The sequence below is a fragment of the Lycium ferocissimum genome, chromosome 5 (genome assembly GCF_029784015.1).
Source record: "Lycium ferocissimum isolate CSIRO_LF1 chromosome 5, AGI_CSIRO_Lferr_CH_V1, whole genome shotgun sequence".
In the NCBI taxonomy this organism is placed as follows: Eukaryota; Viridiplantae; Streptophyta; class Magnoliopsida; order Solanales; family Solanaceae; genus Lycium; species Lycium ferocissimum.
Window position 1 is genome coordinate 56,105,827 of NC_081346.1, and position 22,699 is coordinate 56,128,525.

A 22,699-nucleotide genomic window follows, 5' to 3' on the forward strand; every position below is an offset into this window, starting at 1 on the left:
ATTTCTACTTTATTTCATTTTAAACATGTAAAATTAATTTAATAATTTAAATTAAAATTATCCAAATCAAAATTTAATAAAATATAATAAATATTTTACACCTTTAAATTAATCGAATTAAAATTAAAAATATCAACTGATGCTTAAATATTGCTATTATTTTATCTCAAAGCGAGAAAAATAATTTTCTTTTAAACAAATCTTCTCTTTTAAAAAATATCAATAAATTTTCGTAGTAAACACAAATATAATAAAATTTTAAATACGAAGCACAAACTACAATGTTATATTAATCGTATTTTAAACATAATATATATATATATATATATCGATAAAAAAAATACAAACTTATGTATTTTTATTTTATATATATATATAATCACTATCTAAACACAACTACATATACATAAATACACTATAGTCCAAAATGTTTAACCCATGCACAGCACTGGCATAGGCCCTCTAGTCAATTACAAAAACTTCAATTACAACTCTACTTCGAGCCTGTTTGGATGGGCTTATGCCTATAAGCTGCAGTTTGCAGCTTATAAGCTAAAAAAAATAAACTAGGGTAATCTAACTTATTTTTTTGGCTTATAAGTCGTTTTCACTATAAGTGCTTTAGATAAACTAAATCAAATGGACCAATTATTTTTTGAGCTTTATTTTAAGACAAAACGACTTTAAACCCAACCAAACACTCAAAAAAAAAAACAAACCTTTTTAAAGCAACTTATAAGCCAATCCAAACGGGCTCTTCCTTTCAAACATGGTCCCAATAAAGAGCACCAGTTTCTTCAACAAAAGAGGACTCAATAATTTATTAGAGGGAGAAATATATATATTACAAGAACGCAGTTGTAAACTAAAGGAAAACTTAACTTCGTGGTCCCAAATATCTGCAACGCTTCTGAAAGGCCCATCAGTCTTGTTGACGAACAACTCTTCCCCATCTAGTACTCGCATCTGCACAAAGAAAGAATAGTAACTTAGATAAATCCTGCATTTTTTCCATCAAGGTTCGCGTATGGTCACCAAACTTTATCCAATATATCATTAAGTTCACAAAACTCTCTTTTGCCATATTTCCATCATGGAAATTTACACACTACACGCTACAAGTCTACAGCATTACTTTCATAAAAATAACTACTTTTTTATAACACTACAATCAACCTTTACCCACCATAACTAAGTCCATGCTAATTTAGTCACAATGTCACTGGATTTTAACCATTATATTAGTAAAGTCAAAAAACTATTTTTGACTCTACTAGAGAAGTCACAAATATCATCCACTACAATAGTGAATTCAACTTGATGGATAAGTTTTCTTCTTATAGTGAGTAGTGTTATAGTAGGTCAAATTCAATTACTTAAATGTGACAACAAATAATAACTTCTACTGTAAATGTAAAATTCAATAACTACATGGTAAATTAACAGTGCATTGACATATAACTTTCCTCAAAATTCAACACTTGATACAAGTGAAACCAACAGGCAACGTTGTAGTATGATGCTTAAAATCTACTAGTCGGTTCAAAAAAGAATTAACTTTCTATATTTAGTAACAATTTAACTTTACATTTTTCATTTTACCTTCTATAAAATGATTTATAGCCACATATTTCTTTAAGGCTTATTTTTTACCATAAGTTTCAAAAAGTTCTTTTTTTTCCTCAAACATTATGTCCAGTCAAATACCATCACATAAATTGAAATAAATTGGGATGGAAAGAGTAAATGACGAGAAAACTACCTGATCTGGGATATCAGAGATAGCTTTGAAATCTAGCTCTGGAATTTCCCATGAGAACACTTTAATGTTCTCTTTGATTCTTTCAGAATGATCGGATTTAGGAATTGTACTTGTTCCTCTTTGTAAAGCCCACCTCCCAAGCACCTGCCCTGGGGTTTTATTTAGCTTTCCTGCTACCCTCTCCACTATCGGATGATGGACAAGATCAACTTCTCGTGAACCTAGAGGTGAATATGCCTGACATACATCGATAGTTAATGGAAATGCATTAAGTGGCGCCAATATTGGCGGATGCAACCTTGTTTATTGGGTTAAACTGACTCAATAACTTCAGCACGGAGCATAAATATGAAAAACTAGTATATTCTGAACGTACAATTTCAGAAGTGCAATAAAATCAACAAGAAGATCTTAAATGTTGAACTCATCAAAGTATAAATTCTGAATTCACCTCTAATTTTATGCTCCATGAAACATAACAGATGACAAAAGGTACATGTAGAATGGCTCATTCCACACCTTTATATACCATTGGCCCGTTGTAGGCTCGAGCGAAATTATAAATAAACAAGATTATTAGGGGTTCAAGATTAGATATACAAGTACAGAGGTAAAGTATGACGTTTCTAGTCCATTACACTTAAGCTTGTTAGCTACCAAATCATGTGTAATTTCTTTTACTTCAAACTTTATTCTACAAAAGGAACATAACTTAGGTCCAATATCGATCCTCTTTACACTGTAAATATATGTCATGCACAGAGCTTCAGTTACTTACTGTGACGTGGATTTTATTCTTCTTGCAAGCCTCCAACACCTTGTCATTTCTCCATCCAGGGTGCATCTCCATCTGAGCACGAAAGATCACCATAAATACAAAGAAAAAGAAAGAGGACCATTAAGTGAAATACAAGAATATCTAACTAACCTGGCATACAGAAGGCACTATCTGGGCAATATCTAAGAGCTTATTAAGTTTTCTGACTGTGAAATTACATACTCCAATATCTCGTACTAGTTTGTCTGTCACTAACTTCTCCATTTCTCTCCAAACGCCTTCATAGTCAAAGTCGGACACCTCCCCTGCTTTGGGAGGTCTGCTCGCTCCGTCCTTTAGACGGAAGGGCCAATGGATCTTCAACATAATATGTTCAGATTCCTTAATTAGATTTCAAGACTAGAACAAAATACCACAGAAAGACGGGATTGTGAAGTACCAGGTAGAGATCAAGATAATCCTGTTGCAGTTCATTGAGTGTCTTCATCAATGCGGGTCGAACTCTCTCTGGTGATAAATCAGTACACCTAGAACAACCAATAAAATCTCCTTATATCCACATATAATTGTTTAAATGCACATTGAATGTAAAATACTACTAGGGGTGCTAAATAAGTTAGCATAGTTTCTTTAATACCATAGTTTAGATGTCACAAACAAAGCTGATCTCTCAAGTCCTGCCTGTATAGCCGCCTGGATTCCACGACCAACCTATAAGAACAAAAAAGATGTAATAGTTAACGACAAATAAGACTGTTAAACATCTGTTTAAGCTGATAAAATTTCGTACTTGCATGTCAGTTTTGGAAACTTCAGTTCTGCAACATTCTAAACTATGTGTAGGACTAACAACATTCTAAACTATGTGTAGGACCTTACTGTAGGCAGATCCAGAATTTAATTTAAGCTCTATGAGTTTTAAGGTTTTGAACATTGAACACATTGTATTTGTAGAATTATGGGTTCAGGCCTACTATTTGTTGCAATTTTAGCACTTTTTACACACAAATTTATTTTTCGACTAAAATATACTGGGGTCAGATGAACCCAGCGGCAATACTCCATCCATCCTTGTTCATGAATCATAAGAAGCATTTGTAGGCCTCTTTTTCTATGTGCTTCTGCCTACATGCTAAGCAACTTGTAGAGAAAAATATTACTTGGATATAGATCAACAACTTAAAAGAGAAATCACATATGAAAAGAACCTCATCTTGGACTCCGTACTCTGCCGCTGTGTCGACATGCCTGTAGCCAGCCTGCAGCGCCAGTCAGAGCATTCTCATTAAAAAAAAGTTTCCATGATCATCAAATTTGCTAATCAAGTTATATTTAGATTACCATCTGAGAACCGTTCCTCTGGAAGTAGCTTTATGCCTTTTTTTCCCCCCTCATAAACCAATTATCTGAGAGATCCTAGACCATGTTTTTTCTTTCAAAGAACAGGTTCTCGGGAACATCTTATGAAATTTTCAATTATGGCCAGTTAAACTGAGACACTCCACTATGATGATGCCAAATGAAACCACTAAAAATTTAAGGAACGGAATAGATGGCCCATCTATCAAAGTGACACAAAACATACTATCAATCCACATATTGGAATTCTGGGTTAACTCCACACATGAACCCACAAAAGCATGGTGTGGGACACTAGCAATCACTTAAAAAAATGTCAATGGATCATAAACGCCCTAAATTAAACAAGGGGACCAACTACCCAAACTAATAAAGATTGCATCCAAGGAAATATTCAGTGGCTGTAACTGTCCTAACATATGTATAGTTTAAAGAGTTCAGAGATAATTCTAACATTATGTTATAGACATAATTTTAAATAAATATATAGACATAATTAAATAAATATTTGACATAATTTAAATAGATAAAAGCATGTTGTGTCTAACAACTAAAACTTTAGCTTTACACACTCCAAACTCCAAACACTTTAACCCTAATTTCCTGCAGGGAGTAAAATTTATGTTTTTATATAAAACTAGTACTCCCCTGTTTCAGTTTAGGTGTCTTAACATAAATATTAAGTTTGTGATGCTGAACTGAACCCAGATAGATAAGAGAAAATAAAAAATACCCCTTATCTCATAGTACTCTCTCAATACAGAATCTAATGTTTCGAAATATTTAAGAACTCCTTAATTCCTAAAATCACACTATCACATACGTTTAAGACCACAAGTTAGAAGAGTATTTTGGTATACAAGAGTATTTTGGTATACATACATCTTTCATTTAAAAGCACAAAATTCAAGAATCTTTCAAACTTTCTTAAACTTCATGTTTAGTCAAACAAATGGTGTGATTTTGCTAGGGAGGAAAACATTTTCCGGAATATGTTTACCGATCATTTTTGGTAGGACAAAATGTTTTGGAAAACATTTTCTTTTTAAAAAAAAAATAATAAGTTCCTTAAAAATGACAAAAATGACTTCTAGGAAACCAAGTTCCCTAATGAAATTCCAATTATTATCTCCTCCCCACCCACCCCGCCCCCACCCCATCCCTTGACCATCCTACCCCGCCACCCCGAACCCCCACTCCCACCTCATCCCACCCCCGTAGTGTTGCTAGATCAGATATAAATGCAGTATTTTTTAAATTTACTTACCAAACAATAGGTAAGAAACTCGTTTTCCAAGAAAACATTTTCCATCATACCAAACACACCCTAAAAAACATAAATGAAACAGAGGGGTATAAATAAGTGCTTACTCATTTTTTTCTTTTATGTTTTTAAAAAGAGTTTGAATTGATTGTCCTATCATATTTAGTTTTGAATTATTAATAAATCTTTTAGTAAAATTATCAGTTATGGTACACTTCAGTCGAATCAAACAAGAAAATTGTTATTAAATGACTACAAACAATACAGTCAACCCAATCAACATTACTCCAACAACACAATACAATACATCTATACCATACAAAATGAAATTGTAAGTACCATCAATACACATGATAAATGATTTCAGAGAAACAATCCTTGTACCCAGCACAAATCAAGAAAACCAAAAAGAATAAGAGCAGAGAGCAAGTACCTTAACAATAGCAGTAAAAACATCGTCCCTGGCATTATGAGCTCTCCAAGTGCCCAAACCAATAGCAGGAATCCTGTGACCACTTAACAGCCCAAAATCCCCCACTTTCTCGCCTAGTTGGTCTATTGTCATCTGAGCCATCTTTTTCTTCTTGATTTACCCTATCTAGTTTTCACTACTTGGGAGTTTCAGCTCTATCTAGTTGTGGAAATTTATATGGCATGGGAAATGGAGAGGCTGAATTAAGGAAAGGTACACGTAACTTTGCATGTTGTGACACGTTCGCACTTGCTAGACGTTTTTGAGGGTCTTTGGACACGTTCGACCACTGTCTTCTTGCCTTCTTTTTCTCTCTCTTTTTCTCTTTTCTAAACGGGAATGATCGAGAAATTTAATAGATGAGGAGAAGCTTCTCGAGAAAATGAACTGTGGGTACTTTTGAAGTGTTAGAATTAACAAATTATGATTCTGTTAATTAGCTGTGGTTAAAATTCAGAGTTATTAATTTGGATAGCCATGCAAATCGATTATTATATTCACTCAATTTTATTTTATCTTTAAAAGTCACTCAATTTTGCTCAATTGACTTCTATGGTCATTATGTAATTTTTCATACCTATTTAAAAACGTGACAGCTATAAATTTTTAGAAAAAATTATTAAAACATTAAAATCAATATTTAAATTTATTAGATCCAATTCATTCTAAATCTGACCCGCTAAATTAGTTGATTATATGAGAGATGCCTTTAAACTTTAATAACATTTAACTAGAAGAATCATAATGGTTCTTCAATTCTTAGACAAAAAAAAAAACAGATAAATTATAGGTGTATTAACTTTGTTATTCCTTAATGATTTCAATAGGTAATTACTAACTTAGATCATTCTTATTTTACTACTCCCTCCTTGCAAAAGTAAGCTTCATTCTCCTTTATCATATTCTTTACTCTTTTTACTATATTTTGTTCTAGTGTTAATGTTTGTGCTTGCAACGATCCGTTTGGTCGTTTTAGACATTTTACTCTTTTTCCTCAAAATACTTTTTTCGCAGTCTCTTTTTTGTATTTATGACTTGCAGGGATGGGTGGCGCGGTTCCCGAGGCTATCGGGCGAGTCTTGTTTGTTTTTGACGATTTTAGAGTATTCTAAGTTGAATAAGTGAGAAAGAGTTGACCAATAGTTGACTTTTGGGAAATTGCGTCCGAAATCGAATTCTGATAGTTCTATTAGGTCCGGAAGGTTATTTTTGACTTAGTTGAGCCTTTGGTTCGGGTCTCGAGGCGTCTATTTGGGTTTTGGGTTGTTGGTTGGAAATGTTAGTTTTGGTTGGTTGGAGTTGACTTGGATCAACACCAGGTCAACGTAACCTCTTTTGGGAAATCCAAGTGTGCGAGTGACTTCGTAGCGTGATTTCTAATGAGTTAGCGTGTTTGGTTGTGTTCATGGGGTTCCGAATAAGTCTTGTGTGTTGGACCGGACTTAGTGAAAACCAGAATTTTCTGATGCTGGTGTGACCGCACTTGCGGGGTTTGGTCCGCAGGTGCGAGAAAACGTGGGTTTGGGGAGGGCCGCATCTGCGAACTCTTCCCTGCACCTGTGCATTTTGTACTTTAAGTAACGATCGCATCTGTGGCCTTTTCTCCACAGGTGCGAGCCAACACCTGAGAGGAAAGGTCCGCTGAAGTGGAAATAACATAGATGAAACCCCTTTTCATTTTCAAAAATGAACCTAGATTTCATAAATTCATATTTTGGGTTGAGAGCTCTTGTGGAGGCGATTTCAGGTGTTTTGGGCTTCAATTCTTCTTGGGGGTAAGATTCTAAGCTCCAAATTTGTATTTTCCACTAGTCTAATTATTTATTTAACCTTGTAATTATGTTGGGTTTGTGAAATTGAGGATTTTAGCCCTAAATCTTAAGAGAGGATTTTTCTTGAAATTGAAGATCAATTTGATGGCTTTTTAAATGGGGTTTTTTTGGATTTAGACTAGTAAGGCTTTGGGTAAACTATTTTTCAATTAAAATTTCAGTTTTGCCCTTGTGTGCCCGGGTCAATTTTAAGGTCAATTTAGAGTTCAAATTAGAAGTATAGCAATATGGGTATCCTTAGATTCGTATACTAACGTAGAGTACTTATTTGATAGACTTTTATCGTTCTGAAGCTCTCCGCAAGGGGAAGGCGTTGGCTTGATTGTTCGTGACTCCCGCTCGGCCTTCGAGGTAGGTTATGGCTTACCCTTGTTAGACTTCGATTGGAGAATCGTATGTAGATGGTAAATATTGACGCGGAAAAACTGATAGGCCTTCGGGTATGGTTGTGGTGATAAATCCACTGGCTTGGTTTGGATGTGTTATGTGGGCTTGTCGCCATGTTTGCTAATATGTTGTGATTGTTGATCGATTTACCTTATCACTTAATATCTCACTTATCTCATGAAAAGGGGAGGTTTATATTAACGACTTGAGTTGTGTTCAGCATTCATGACATGCATCTATTGGTTTCATGATTTTGCGATGTTGTTGATATTTGATTCCATGCATTGACTTACCATCCATTTACATACATGATTAGTTACGATGGTGAGAAAGTGATGATACACTACTAAAAAAACGGAAAAAACCGTTGACAAAAACCGACGGGAAACCGACATTTTAACGTCCGTCGGTTTTAATAGCCTCGCTTTCAGAAAAACGACGGACAACGTCGGTTTTTACCGACGGACAGCATCGGTTACGTTGTCCGTCGGGTTTTATTCAAATATTTTTAAAAATTAAAAAAAATTAAAAAACCGACGGACAGGGTCGGTTTTATTAAATTCAGATTTTTTATCTTATATATAAATAATATATATTTTATGAAAAAACGACGCACTGCGTCGGTTTTTTTATATAATTTTTTTATTTTTAATTATAAAACCGACACGGTCGAGTCGGTTTTTTTGTAAAATATAAGCATTAATTCCGGAAAACCGACGGACGTAGTCGGTTTTACGGGAAAATCTGCAAAATTAATTTCCGAAAATCGACGGACGAGTCGATTTTCCGTCGGTTTTCCGGAAAATTTTCAAAGATGCAAATCATGCATTTTCGCAACCACACCCGCACAAAAACCAGTACCAAAATACGCTCGAAAACCAATAACAAATCTCTTTGCTTCATAGTAACTCTTAGGTATGTCGAATTCCGGACTAACTAGTTCTCTAAGCTTAATCATTGAATCCATAGCACTTCAAAGAACAACGATCCAATGATTTGATGTTAATCATTCTAACTCGCAATAGACAACTTAGAATGCGACTCCCTACCCAAAGTGGATGACTAGCCTCTTCTAATTCTTGATAGAAGCGCATTGCTTCTTCATTAGGAGGTTCCTCAAAATTTTGCTCGTGTTCAAACCCGAGTACGCCAAACGCATCATTAACCATATCATTAACTCTATCATATTGGACGTGACTATATTCCCCGCGACACACTACTTTCACCGACAACAATATTGTAAAATATACCATTGACCCCATCGATCTCTCCATGATCAGTCCAAACATAATATTTACTCGCTTAAACCCACGACTATATAAATGAACCCTAACCGCTTCCGTTTCAAATACTTCATACACCGGCAATGAGAACAAGGACACCTAATAACCCCTTCATTTTGAAAAGGGTAAAGTGTCATTGCATGTTTGATAAACCCATCAACACCTTCAACAAATTCATCATGTACACCCACACGATTACTATTATTCATATTATACATCCACATACGATCCATCTACAAAAATATACCCACAAATTATTGAGGTTATAGAAATATATTATAACTTAAGAATTCTGACTTAAAATATAACTTAAGAAAACAATCCCAACCATTTCTAACTTTGGATTCTCAATAACAATTCTAACTTTAATAATTTATAAATTTTAACTTTAATAATTTATAAATTCTAACTTTAATATAATTTTGAAAAGCACAATCCCAACTAATTCTAACTTTGAATTCTCAATAACAATTCTAACTTTAATAACTTATGGATTCTAACTTTAATTCTAAAAATTGAAAAGTAAATCTAGTCAAATAAAATCTACATTTTAGTTTTGAGGTTATAGAAATATTATAACTTAATAATTCTAACATAACTTAATAATTCTAACTTAATTTGAAAAGCACAATTCCAACAAATTCTAAAAAATTGAAAAGTAAATCTAGAGAAATAAAATCTACATTTTAGTATTGAGGTTATAGAAATACTATAACTTAACAATTCTAACTTTGAAAAGCACAATCTCAATCCATTCTAATTTAGAATGATCAATAACAATTCTAATAACTTATGGGTTTCTAACAAAAAGCACAATCCAACAACAACAAAAAAACTAGTCAAATAATTAAAGTATATATTTTTGCACATATTCAACATCAACAATATTACAAAGAATGATAACTAAGCTAACACAAATACATTGACAAAGAATATGAAATATAGCACAATCTCAACCCAAAAAAAAAAAAAATGACAAGTAAATTAAACTAGGCAAATAAAGTTTACTTTTTTTCACAAATTCAACATTAATAACATTGCAAATGATGTTGAACAAAGCTAAATAGACGAGCATTAGGCCTAAAATCTACAAATAAAACTAAGATTAAAAAAAAAAAAAAAAAAAAAAAAAAAAAAAAAAAAAGAATTTTAATCTTACCTAATTTAAGAGAAACTAACCTTCAAAATGGGTTTGGGGTAGGGGGAAGGAGGCTGCGCGGAGCGGCGGCGTTGGGCGGCGGCGAAATGGGAGGCAAAGCGAGTTTCGGGCGGAGGGGAGAGGGGCGGCGGCTAGGGTTTGGGGAGGGTGGGTTTAATTTTGAAGAGGGATAGCTGAAATGGGAAAGAATCCCGTTATCGCCAATATATGGAAAAACCGACGGACAAAACCGACTCGTCCGTCGGTTTTTTCCGCACATTTGACCGGATTTTGACCCCAAAAATTAAAAAAAAAAAAAACGAAACCGACAACGTCCGTCGGTTTCTTCAAAAAAAAAAAAAATGTTTATTATTTTTTTTAAAAAAAAATGAATTGTATATTATTTATAATATTTTTTAAAATAAAACCGACGTACGACGTCGGTTTTATATTAATTTTTTTTTTTTTAATTAAACCGACGTCCCACGTCGGTTTATTTTGGCGGAATTATATTTTCAAAATTCTGCCAAAAAAACCGATGTTGTCCGTCGGTTTTCTGATTAAAATAATTTAAAATAATTAAAAATACAAAAAACCGACTCTGTGAGTCGGTTTTCCGTCGGTTTTTTTAAACGACCCAGTGCGTCGGTTTTTGATCCGTCGATTTTTAGCAGTTTTTTAGTAGTGATAGCCTGCGTGTTAATTGAAAAAAATGATAGCATGTGTGGCAATTGATAAGAATGATAATCTGTGTGGCAATTGATAAGAATGATAGCCTGTGTGGCAATTGAAAAGAATGATAGCCTGTGTGGCAATTGGTAAGAATGTAGCCTGTGTGGCATTTGGTACATTGACTTCGCGAGTCCCCCATGGTTCATGACTTTGAGGCATAGCCCTTAGCATGTGTGTACGATAGTGGAGAGTTGGCCTGTGTGGCACTGCATTGCATTAAATTCATTCATTTACTCATGAATGCTTACTTGGCGTTTGATATACTCATTCTGAACTTATACTTAAAGTATGCTTTCGTGACTGTACTTGATTTCCTTGTCTGTTTACTTGTTGATTTCTTCGTCTTATATGCGTTATCTAATCGTTGTCGGCATATGATGCCTACGAGTACTAGTGTTGTACTCATACTGCTTTTGGTGCTCTTTCTGTTGAGAGTGTTATCGAGGATCCAGTTAATGACCTCGAGACTGATCCGAGGCCTTCCATCAGGAGATCTTAGGGTGAGCCACTTGCTGGATCTGCAGCCCTGGATCCCTTCCGTTAATTATCTGTCTATTTCTGGTTTCACAAACATTTTCTATTTATGTATTTTGAGACATGTATTCCAGTATTTCAGATATTGTACTAGTATTAGAAGCTTTTGTACGAGTTTAGACCAAGTTTTAGGGTTGTAGTTGTTTTAGTCCTTCCGCACTTACTTATATATATATATATATATATATTTGACTCTTATTATAATTGCGGCTTTAATTTCGCTTGTCTTTATTTTAAGTGAATGTGATTAAGGGGATGATTTGCCCTCTAGGGGGATAGTGTGGGTGCCATCATGACTCGCTTATTAGGTTTTGACAGCTTTTCTTTTTTCCTGTTTTTAGTTCTTCTGTTTGTTTGTTTGTTAGTTAATTTTTGATGATATTCAGATTTGTGTTGTTGTTATGATTAATTTTACATCCATTATGATATCTTGATATTCTCCTTTTTCTCAAATTTTTTATAGGGATAAAGAAAGATCTCTAATTCTGGATCCTATTGATTTTAAAATTTTAACTTCGTAACAAAGAAAAGAAAATAGAATAGTTAACATGATATTAAAATTTAAACGCATCTCTTATATAGTCAACACATCAAGAGGGTCGGGTCGAGAATTGGATCGGATTTAGGGTGAGCTGGGTCCTAAGTTTGTAAGACCAAATAATGTTGAGTGACTATAGTGGCCAATTACTATAAGTTTAGTGACCATCCTAGCCACTAACTCAAAAGATCCCTTTAAAATGTGATTAAATTAAACGGGGGCAGAAACATAATATTTAAAAATTATTAAACTTTATAAAATACAAAACCCCCATGTTTCAACCCCAAACCCCCTGACCAATTTATTTCTAAACTGAAAAAGGCAATCGTCAGTTCAATTCTCTCCTCTCTCTATTTCACTAGCTTCTCACACTGTTGCTTCTTCTTCTTTCAATCGACGTTGTCAAACATGCTCCATTTTTTCTGTTGCTATTCGCCACTGTTGTCGATCGTCGCTATTGTTGATCGTCTTCTATGTCCTCTTCTCCTTTCCGCTGCTGTTTTTCTCAGGTATTTTTTTTCCTCTTTCACTTGTATCAAACAAGTTTGGATTTCTGAAATTGAAATTGATCTTTTTGGCTAAAAAAGAAGAAAAAGAATATGATTTTCTCTTCAAAGTAGTTTATTTTGTTGTTGCAAGCCTAAGAAACCCTTTATTTGGAGTATTTGTTGTTCTTGTTGTGGTTGTGTATTTTAAAATAGTGATGTCTGGTAGTGAAATTTCTATTTTTGGTGTTGTTGTTCTTATTCTTTTGGTCGTTCTATGATTTAGAAAACAGAGGTTTGCATTTGTTTTGACTTTCTCCAACAACCGAGGAAGCTATTGCAACAATTGGTTGAAACAATCAAACAATTGCTGAGGTTGTTGCAACAAAATTATTCCATACAACTAATGGAGCCATTTGAATTATTGCAACAACCTGAAAATATGCAAGCAATTGTTGTAACTACTTCATTAGCTGTTGGAACAATTTGTTGCAACAACTCCAATCAATGCTGAAGGTGCTGCAATAACTTCATCACTTGTTGGGCAACTGATAGGATACCAGAGAAAGCTGCAAGGAGAGCGAGTTGATACGGAGCAAAATACTACAACCTAGACATAGGTTTATTGTTTGGCTTGCTGTACAAGGAAGACTGTTAACAAAGGAGAGGTTACACAGACTAAACATATCAATGGATGATACGGACTGTTGTCTATGTGAGGGTAAGGTGATGGAGACACAAAAGCATCTATTCTCCGATTGTGTTTGGACAAAGGAGATTCTTGTTGCAATGAATCAATGGGTATACAATTACCAGCTGGTGATGTGAAGAAGGTTTTGACTAGAATAAGGACGCATTGGAGACAATTCTACAAGGAAATTATAGCAAAGACTTTGGGGCGCAGTGGTATATAATATCTGGTAGGCTATGAATTGGAGACAATTTAGAGCAACAATAGTGAATACAGATACAGTGACAACACAAATAAAACAAGACTTTGTAATTAGATTAGACACAGTTAGACAGTCTAAACGGCTATTAGATGTAGCTCTTTGTTTCAGAAGTTCTTTTTGTAATTAGAGAACTGTTGGAGGCTTAATCTACACAGAACCCTTCCTAGAAAGTGGTTATGTGATTAAGTACTCTTTAAGTGTATTGGGTTTTATTTGTTAATTGTAATATTTACATTTGTTACAAAAAAAAAATGAAGAAGTTTGACTAAAGTCAACACCGGGGGTAAATGAATTTTTTTCGAAGTTTTGTCGATTCCATTAGGTTCGAAATATGATTTATGACTTAGTAGAGTTGTTGATTTGGTTCCCGAGAGGTTCTGGTATGATTTAGGTGATTGGTTGAGAAACTAGCTTTTGAGATGATTTAGAATTGATCGGGTTTAAGAAAAAACTTGGCCTTCGAGATCTCGTGGCATCGCGGTCGCGATGAAGGAAATGTCTGGATAGTGTATAAAATCGAGCAGTCCGAAATATTTAGTATTTTGAGGATATTTTGAGTTCTAAAGCTCCGTTTGAGGTGATTTTCACGGCGTTGTTCTCATCTCAATGAGGGGGTAAGTATCAAACCTTTATTTGATGTTTCCTCAAGATTATTTTCATTGGTTATCGTTTTTACCCGTGTTTGGTTGGGGAAATCGGGGTTTTGAACCCAAAAGTTGAAAATCGATAAACCATGGATTTGAGGATCAAGATGAAGGTTTTTTGAATGAGTTTTCTGGATTTAGACTAATTGAACTATGGGTAAACAAATAAAATTACAGTATTGCCCTTACGGGCTCAGGATTACCTTTTTGGGTTATGAATCAAAGTATAACAATATGGATACCATTAGATTCGTTTAACCTCATATAATATGATTTTGACTATATTGAACTCGATTTTACAATGAAATTACAGTTTTGACCTTCGGGGCTCAAGATTGGCTTTTTGGGTGACTTTTTTTTACCCGAATTATTATCATAGCAATATGGGTGACTACTGACTCGTGTACTTACGTAGATTTGGTATTTGAACAGTTTGAGATAGTTCAAAGGTTTTGAAAAAGGGCAAGACCGTGTGGTGATCGCTTAAGCTTCGGACTTCAAGCCAGGCATGTTGAGACTATGAACCTTAACGTAAGTGTCATGTTAGGTTTAAATTAGATTAATAAGAGGGGATAATGGGTTAAATTAAGGGGGTACCGATAATTGTGTGGTGACGAGCAATTGTATCGGGTACCGGTTCCATGATATGGGTATTTGTGTAATTTCGATTGTGTAGTCCTGTCTGAATGCCACGCTTTGGGCATTAGCTGATAGCATAGATTGATTTGTGTTAGTTGTTGGGATATGAGGTCGCTTATTTATTGCTTCTATGCTTATTACCTGTCTTGTTTGTGATTATATGTTCTCATCACTCTTGAAATACTCGTTTAAAAGTGGATAAGAGCTAAAGATTGAGTCTTCAGTGCTTAGCTTGATTGCCTATTTTTTTGCATGTCATGTTCGTGCTTATTATAAAAGATCTCTTGTGCATTTGAGGATACTTGTGAAAGGTCAGAGGGGAAATGATTCCGGACCGAGTGATGATGGTATTTTGAGACAGATTGGCTAGATGACAAGTAATGTGAGCCTAAGGGCTACGTATTATGATTTGGAGCCTACGGGGCTAAGTATTGTGATTGGAAGCCTAAAATGGCTGAGGCCCGATGTGATCTGAGAGATCTAATAATTCCGGGTTAGTATATGGACCTTGCGAGTCCTCCATGGGTCACAATTCGTTAATGTTCGAACGTGTGTGTACTGGAGATACAAAGGCCTTGCATTGCATAGCATTTACATATCATATTATCTCTTGTATTCCTTGTTTAGATGTTGTTTGAAATTGTCGATTGAACTCTATTGATTTGATTACTGGATGCTTAATCAAACTTGAGGACTTAGACGCTGTAATTTAGGCTTGTAACTTTTGATTATTGGGACTTATGTGATTATCATTATTATTATTATTATTATTATGGTGAACTAACGGCAGTTATTTGTGGAAATAGTATTCAGAAGTCCAACCCTCGTCTCTGTTTTAAGATAGAGTTTGTCGATGATGATGCTGAGTACACATTGTTTCCTGTACTCACTCTACACTTGCTGCACCTTTTTGTTTGTAGTTTCCATCCCCAGTTCGAGTGGGCCTCACGACTATCCAGCCCGTTGATGAGCTGATTGGAGGATTCTGGGGAGCCACAAAATGATTCGTAGTACTGGATTCCCCTTCTACATTATTTCTATGTCTTTTTCATTCCCAAACAGTATTCGGGTTGCACACCCAAATTTGGTCTTATTTATCTTAGCAAGTTCTTGTACTAGTGACACCAGTCTTGGGGGATGTATTTACTTATTCTGTAATTTATGTCTACAAAGCTTTAATGACTTAAAAAGTGGACTTGTATGCTTAATTCGCATTATTCCTTACTTAATTTGTTTTTATTTGGGTTGTGGATGGCTTACTGACTCGGGGAAGGTAGCGCCATCACGGCTCCGTAATTTGGGTCGTGACACCTATGAGTTAGCTTTGCTACCTGGTTTGTCTAGCTTTGCTACCTGGTTTGTCGGGTGTTGATCCCGTAATTTATATTTCGATTCTCAAGGAGTGCCATTCGGATGGTGCTCATGTGATTTAATGGGTTTCAGTGTTGCTTGGTCAAAATTTGACTTTTGAAGAAGAGTTGGTGTCACGACCCAACTCGTGGCTTGTGCGGTACCCACACTATCCCCCCCGGTGGGCGAACCCTTCCCTTAAAGCTAAACATTTTAGTCAACATTCAACATACAGAAGTAAACAAAGATAAATAACAGTCTTAACTTATATATAAACAATGCGGAAATACTAAATACACATAACTCCAAGAATGGTCTGAAATCGTACAAGAGCCAGTAATAACAAATACATAGTCTAATAGAGGAAATACAGTCTCATAAACTAGATAATGTTGTCTCAGAATGAGAAAGAAGACAGGTAAGCAAGAGGAGCCTCTGGGCTGCAGATCAGACAAGTAGCTCACCCTGGAAGTCTCCGGTCAAGGGCCTTAGATCACTCACGAGGTCGGGTTGTCGAACCAGCAACAAACTCTGCACTCAAGAAAAGTGCAACAAGTGTAGTATGAGTACAAACACACGTACTCGTAGGTATCATAGGCCGACAACGACTTGTTCACATATATAAATAGAAAGAAATAGACAAGCAGAGCAGATAATCGAAAGAACAGGTCATAAAACATGTCAAGTATAAGATCAGATGATAAGTATAAGTTGTCAAGTCAACAGTCAAGAACAAATGAATGTATGTGAATGTAATGCGATGCTACTGCACTGAGCTGCCACACAAGCCCTTCTCTATGAAAGGAGCTACCACATAGGCTCTTCTCCACCGTACACATATGCTAAGGGCAATGCCTCAATAGCCATGACCCATGGGGACCCGCGAACCCATGTACACACACTCTCTCTCACTTCGGTGTATGACTTCGGATCAGGAGCACTCATCCCACTCCGGTAAAGACCTCGGATCACGGCTCTCATCTCTCTTTTACGCTCTCCTGTAAGGACCTCGGAGGTTACACTCTCTTACTTATCAACATTTCAAAACCACGGTCAAATCATATCAGTGATAAGAACGGAATGCAATGCCATGCACGAAATCAGTCTCAATAACATCACATATCAGTAAATCAACAGATACTTCACATAGAACGTGAATCAATTCAATCCATCAATATTATCCTTCCTTTTTCCAGATGGCAAGTGAGATATCTAGAGACCAAGAGAAATACAGTCCAATTCACAGAATATCAAGTATGGTGACAAGCCCACATAACAGATATCATACCAAATAAGTGGATTTAACACCACAACTATGCCCGAAGGCCTATCATGATTTCCCTATCAATAGCTAACACCTGTATATGCTTCGCTAATCGGAGTGTAGCTAAAGGTAAGCCGTAACCTACCTCAACAACTGAACAGGTTCCACTGACTACTCTACTTGAGCTTTTCCCTTTCGGATTGCCTCAGAATGGTCAAAGTCTATCAAATTAGTACTCTATGTTAGTACACGAATCTAAGGACACCCGTATCGAAATACTTCTAAAACGACTCCAAAAATGACCCCGGGCCCACACGAGCAAAATAGGAAATTCATTGGAAAAATTAGGTTACCCAAAGTCTAAGTAGTCAATACCTCAAGTTTCATGCAATTTTAACCCCAATTGACCCTTAATTTCATCAATAATCAAAAAACCCCAATTTGGAGAAAAACCTCAATTTCCATAACAAGATTCTTGAATAAAAAGGAGAATTTAAGCTTAAGGTCTAATTACCCATTTATTAAATGACTAGAAACTAAGAAATTTCCCAACAAAAACTCAATTTAGAAGAAAATAGTTCAAAAATAAATTTAGGGTTCGTCACCGAAAACCCTAACTTAGAACATGATTTCCCAAAAGTAAAGGTAACATAACCATAAAATGAAGATAGGGAACTTACCCAGAGGAAGAATCTCACCAAGCTCCTCAAAATCGCCTCACAAAACCCTCCAAGTCTCAATTTTGGTGAATGAAAAGAAAAGGCTTCAAATTGGGGATTTAAGGTTCATATTTTCTAGCAATTTCCAGATGCGGACCCCTTTCCGCAGGTGCGACCTCTCATCTACGGAGAATTGTCCGCATATGCGGCCACACTTAACACCTCATACCCTCGCATCTGTAGACCAAGTCCCGCAGATGCGAACCCGAGGCCGCAGATGCGGCCCACCAGACATCAGAAAAAACTGGTTTTTCACTAAGTTCCACCCAAAACCCGAAACTCATCCGAGACTTCGCAGATACAAACCAAATATGCAAACCTCTATAAAAACATACTACGAACCCAATCGCACCCTCGGAATTCCCAAAATAGGCTATCTTGACCCGGTCATCCCCCAAACCCAAAAAATAAGGTTTCCAACCCAAAGACAAAAACGCCCCAGAGTGCCTCGGGAATCGAACCAAACATCCTACCAAGTTATAATCGACCTTTCGAACCTAATGGAAGTGATGGATATTCTGAAAAGACTCATTTACCCAAAAGTCAACTATTGGTCAACACTTTTTCACTTATTCAACTTAAAAGCTTCTAATTTCCTCAAATTCCATCAAGACTCACCCTACTACCTCGGGAACCATGCCACCCCATTCCCGCAGGTCAAAACCACTCTAACGAAGCTAGGGAAAGGGTCAACTGGATAAAAGAGTCAAAAGGGCCTAAATGACCAAATGGGTCGTTACATCAGATATATCAATTAAACAACCATTCGTCCTCGAACGGAAAAGAAAGATGAAGAAAGAAAGTACCTGAATCAGTAAAAAGCTGAGGATATATCTACTACGCATATCAGCCTCGGTCTCCCATGTAGCCTCCTCAATTGGACAGATTCTGATCGAACAATACTGAGTCGCACTGGATGATATAAAATCCGTCAGAATGGTACTTTTTTAATATAGACACATAGAACACCAGATAAACACCCGCTAAGCCTAGTGGCAGAGCCAACTCATAAGACACCTCACCAATGCGTCAAAGAATCTCAAGTGGGCCAATGAACCTTAGGCATAGCTTGCCCTTCTTCTTGAATCTCATCACACCCTTTATGGGTAAAACCTTTAATAAAACCTGGTTACCAACCATGAACTCCATATCACGAACCTTCCGGTCCGCATACTCCTTTTGCCTACTGAGAGCCACAAGAAGCTTTTCTTGAATCAACTTCACTTTATGCAAGGACTCTCTCAACAAGTCCGTACCTCACGATCTCACATCAAATGCATCAAACTAAGCAATCGGAGAATGACATCTCCTACCATATAAAACCTCAAATGGAGCCATGTCAATACTCGAGTGATGACTGTTGTTGTACGCAAATTCTGCCAAAGGCAAGAACTGGTCCCAATGACCACCAAAGCCAATCACACAAGCCCGTAACATATCTTCTAACACCTGAATAGTTCTCTCGGGGGTGACCATCCGTCCGCAGTGGAAAATGGTACTAAGATCCAACTGAGTCCCCAATTCCTTCTGTAAAGTCCTCTACAAATGGGAAGTGAACTAAGTGCCTCTGTCTGAAATGATGGAAATAGGCACACCATGCAATCTGGCAATCTCTCTAATGTAGATCCTAGCCAACTTCTCCGAGTTGTAGGTAGTTTGAACTAGAATGAAGTGTGTGGACTTAGTCAACCTATCCATAATAACCCAAATGGCATCAAACTTGCCTAAAGTCTTCAGTAGACTAACCACGAATTCCATAGCTATTCTCTCCCACTTCCTCTCGGGAATGGGCATCCTCTGAGTCACACCACCTGGTCTCTGATGCTCATACTTAACCTGCTGGAAATTCAAACACTGGGAAAAGAAATCCACTATGTCCCTCTTCATACTAAACCACCAATAATGCTTTCTCAAATCACGGTATATCTTTGTCATACTTGGATGAATGGAGTATCTGGAATTGTGAGCCTCCTCTAATATCAACTTAATCAACCCACCAACCTTAGGAATGCAAATACGCCCCTTAATCCTCAGAACACTCTCATCATCAAGAATAGCCTCCTTGGCTTCTCCACTTAGTACGTTATCTCGAATCTTGCACAATTTCACATCCTCAAACTGTTGGGCTTGAATCTGCTCCAAAAGAGACGACCTCGCCTCAACATAAGCTAGAACCTTGCCAGGTTCTGAAATATCAATCCTCACCATACTATTAGCCAAACACTGAACTTCCATGGCTAAAGGACACTCCTCAACAATCAAACGCGCCAAGCTATCCATACTCACTGCCTTTTGGCTCAGCGCATCAGCTACCACATTAGCCTTACCCAGATGATAAAGAATAGTAATGTCATAATCCTTGAGCAACTCCATCCACCTACATTGCCTCGAATTTAGATCTTGTTGATTGAACACATGCTGAAGACTATGTGTCACGACCCAACCCCGTAGGCCGTGACTAGTGCCCGAGTTGGGCACCCAAACGCATTCATCGAACCTGAATCACACGCAGCTGGCTAACACGTATACAAATATCCAACGCTACTTCAAACACATCTCAAACTCAAACGCATGCATATATACATATATCGAAAGCCGATAAGGCTATCCGACACACACACCCCAAAACATAAAATATACACAACTCATCCGTACAGATAGGCACACAACCCACATATACGTCTACGTACCTCTAAACAAACCAACAAACAATGTAATCATATGACGGACAGGCCCCGCCGTACCCCCCGAACACACACACACATATGCAACGAACGAGTATATACCAAGACGTAGGCTCCGGATAAAAGTGAGCACTCCAACACAAAGAGATAGGTGTCCTAAATCGACGATCATCAAACCGGCGTTCGTACTCGCGGCATGAAACGCACCCGAAGAAAGGGGCCGACGAAATATGTACCGAGTATGCAAAGCAGAAATACAAAATAAATCCGAGTCACACACACTCGAAATGTATACCGAAAGTAAGTACCTTTCCAAAATGCCAAATGTTTATTTTCAAAATACAAAGCATGCATAAAAAACAAAAATATGGTCGCCCGCCCGTCGATGGCGCCATAACACAAAGATAACACCGAAGGTTTCAAATCTCCGTACAACCCCGAACGCAACACATCATCACAACGCATCATAAGCCATATCACAAAGATAACTCCATAAACGAACCCGCCCGGGCGAGGTCTCGGAACCGTAACACAAAAGATAACTCCGAATATATATATCATAATGCGCACGACAACAAACCGTGTACCAACAAACCGCACGAGCTAACCATATGCATAAAATCATTACCATAGGTTCAAAAAGTAAGTAAAATGATCATACTTGGGGATCGAGAAAATCGTTATACCAAACTCTTCCAAACGTCATCCGAAGTGTACAAAGGAAGGTCGCGGGACCCACGGACGAGTGTCGACCCGAGCCGGGCCCGCCAATGAAAACATACTCATCACACGTCATACAACCTCCCACGACGATATCGAGGCAATCCGAGCCCTTAGCCGAAAGTTACGAGCGTTCGTAGTTTCAACATCGTTAAAATAAAACTCTTTTGAAAACCAAGTTTTTATGCAAGTCTAAAATCAATTTTTTTCCAACAACATCAAAACCAATATTTTCTCACATCAACCTACGAGTACCAAAAGACAAACGCGAATCATAGACATGCTCGATTATACGAATGGAATTTCCTCGAGGCTAGTATCATAGCCTATATTGAACTAAGACATGCCAAAAGAAAGAAGTGGTTAAGCTTTACATACCTCGCTCGCACACAACGCTAATCCAACTCAACTTATATCTCGAACTCCCCAAGATCTACATGACATCAACAAATACCAACGTCAACCAAGCATTTAGAAGTTCATTTCCAACTAACACATAATCCTACGGAAAATCAAGACTCCTTTATAAATGGACCAACCCCGAGAATTCAACTCTTCAACAACACAACAAACCAACAATCATTCCAACAATATCCATAATCAATTCAAACACATTCGAGCATTAACAATCTTTTCTCCGCACACCCCAACCACATTCCAATTATGCTTATTACGAACCACATACTTACAAATCAACATGAAATCAAACTAACACATATTCAATTGTCAATCCAAAACCAATCAAACAACATTGAAGAACTCTTTAAACCATTCACATAATATTTCCAATAATCCAACAAATACTCCAAGTCACCCGAAATTGTCCCTTAACCCGAGAACCTCAACTCTAATACACTCCTCGATTTCAAATTGTGATTTATTTCAACAATCTACTTCCAACCATGTCATTTCCATAAATATGAAAATTACACTACATACACAAAATCTTCCAAATCAGCCCATAATACTTACAATACCAATTTGAATCATTAAACTCTTATTTCCAACATAGAATCTACATAACAACAACAACCAAAATTCCAAGAAAACTAATTCATTTCTTAACACATACAAAGGGCCATATTCGGCCAACACCCATATATGCATACTTCATGATTTCCATTCATTTCAACACTCCATAATAACCAAACATGCTACATAA

The 22,699-nt window shown here is 36.6% G+C and overlaps 1 protein-coding gene across 2 annotated transcripts; it reads right to left on the minus strand.

The window, feature by feature from the left end:
• Positions 1-451: 451 nt before the first annotated feature.
• On the minus strand, positions 452-5,939 carry LOC132056916 (aldose reductase-like). 2 transcript variants are annotated; one of them, XM_059449322.1, is made up of 9 exons: positions 5,597-5,937; positions 3,749-3,799; positions 3,178-3,251; positions 2,980-3,067; positions 2,691-2,897; positions 2,541-2,612; positions 1,763-1,999; positions 757-966; positions 452-496 (listed from the first exon to the last, which is right to left on the minus strand). In XM_059449322.1, exons 1-9 carry the CDS (start codon positions 5,735-5,737, stop codon positions 494-496), a joined length of 1,083 nt encoding a protein of 360 aa, XP_059305305.1. In that variant the 5' UTR covers positions 5,738-5,937; the 3' UTR covers positions 452-493. The 2 variants fall into 2 exon arrangements, with proteins under 2 accessions (XP_059305305.1, XP_059305306.1); XM_059449323.1 differs by lacking the exon at positions 3,749-3,799 and having other exon boundaries at positions 5,597-5,939.
• Between the last annotated feature and the right edge of the window lie 16,760 nt (positions 5,940-22,699).

Excerpts from the sequence above, each read along its gene's own strand:
- LOC132056916 (XM_059449322.1), bottom strand. The coding sequence starts at position 5,737 with ATGGCTCAGATGACAATAGACCAACTAGGCGAGAAAGTGGGGGATTTT. Across the intron at positions 2,000-2,540 it reads AGAATAAAATCCACGTCACA|GCATATTCACCTCTAGGTTC; the intron begins GTAAGTAACTGA and ends GATGTATGTCAG. Across the intron at positions 967-1,762 it reads TCTCTGATATCCCAGATCAG|ATGCGAGTACTAGATGGGGA; the intron begins GTAGTTTTCTCG and ends TTCTTTGTGCAG.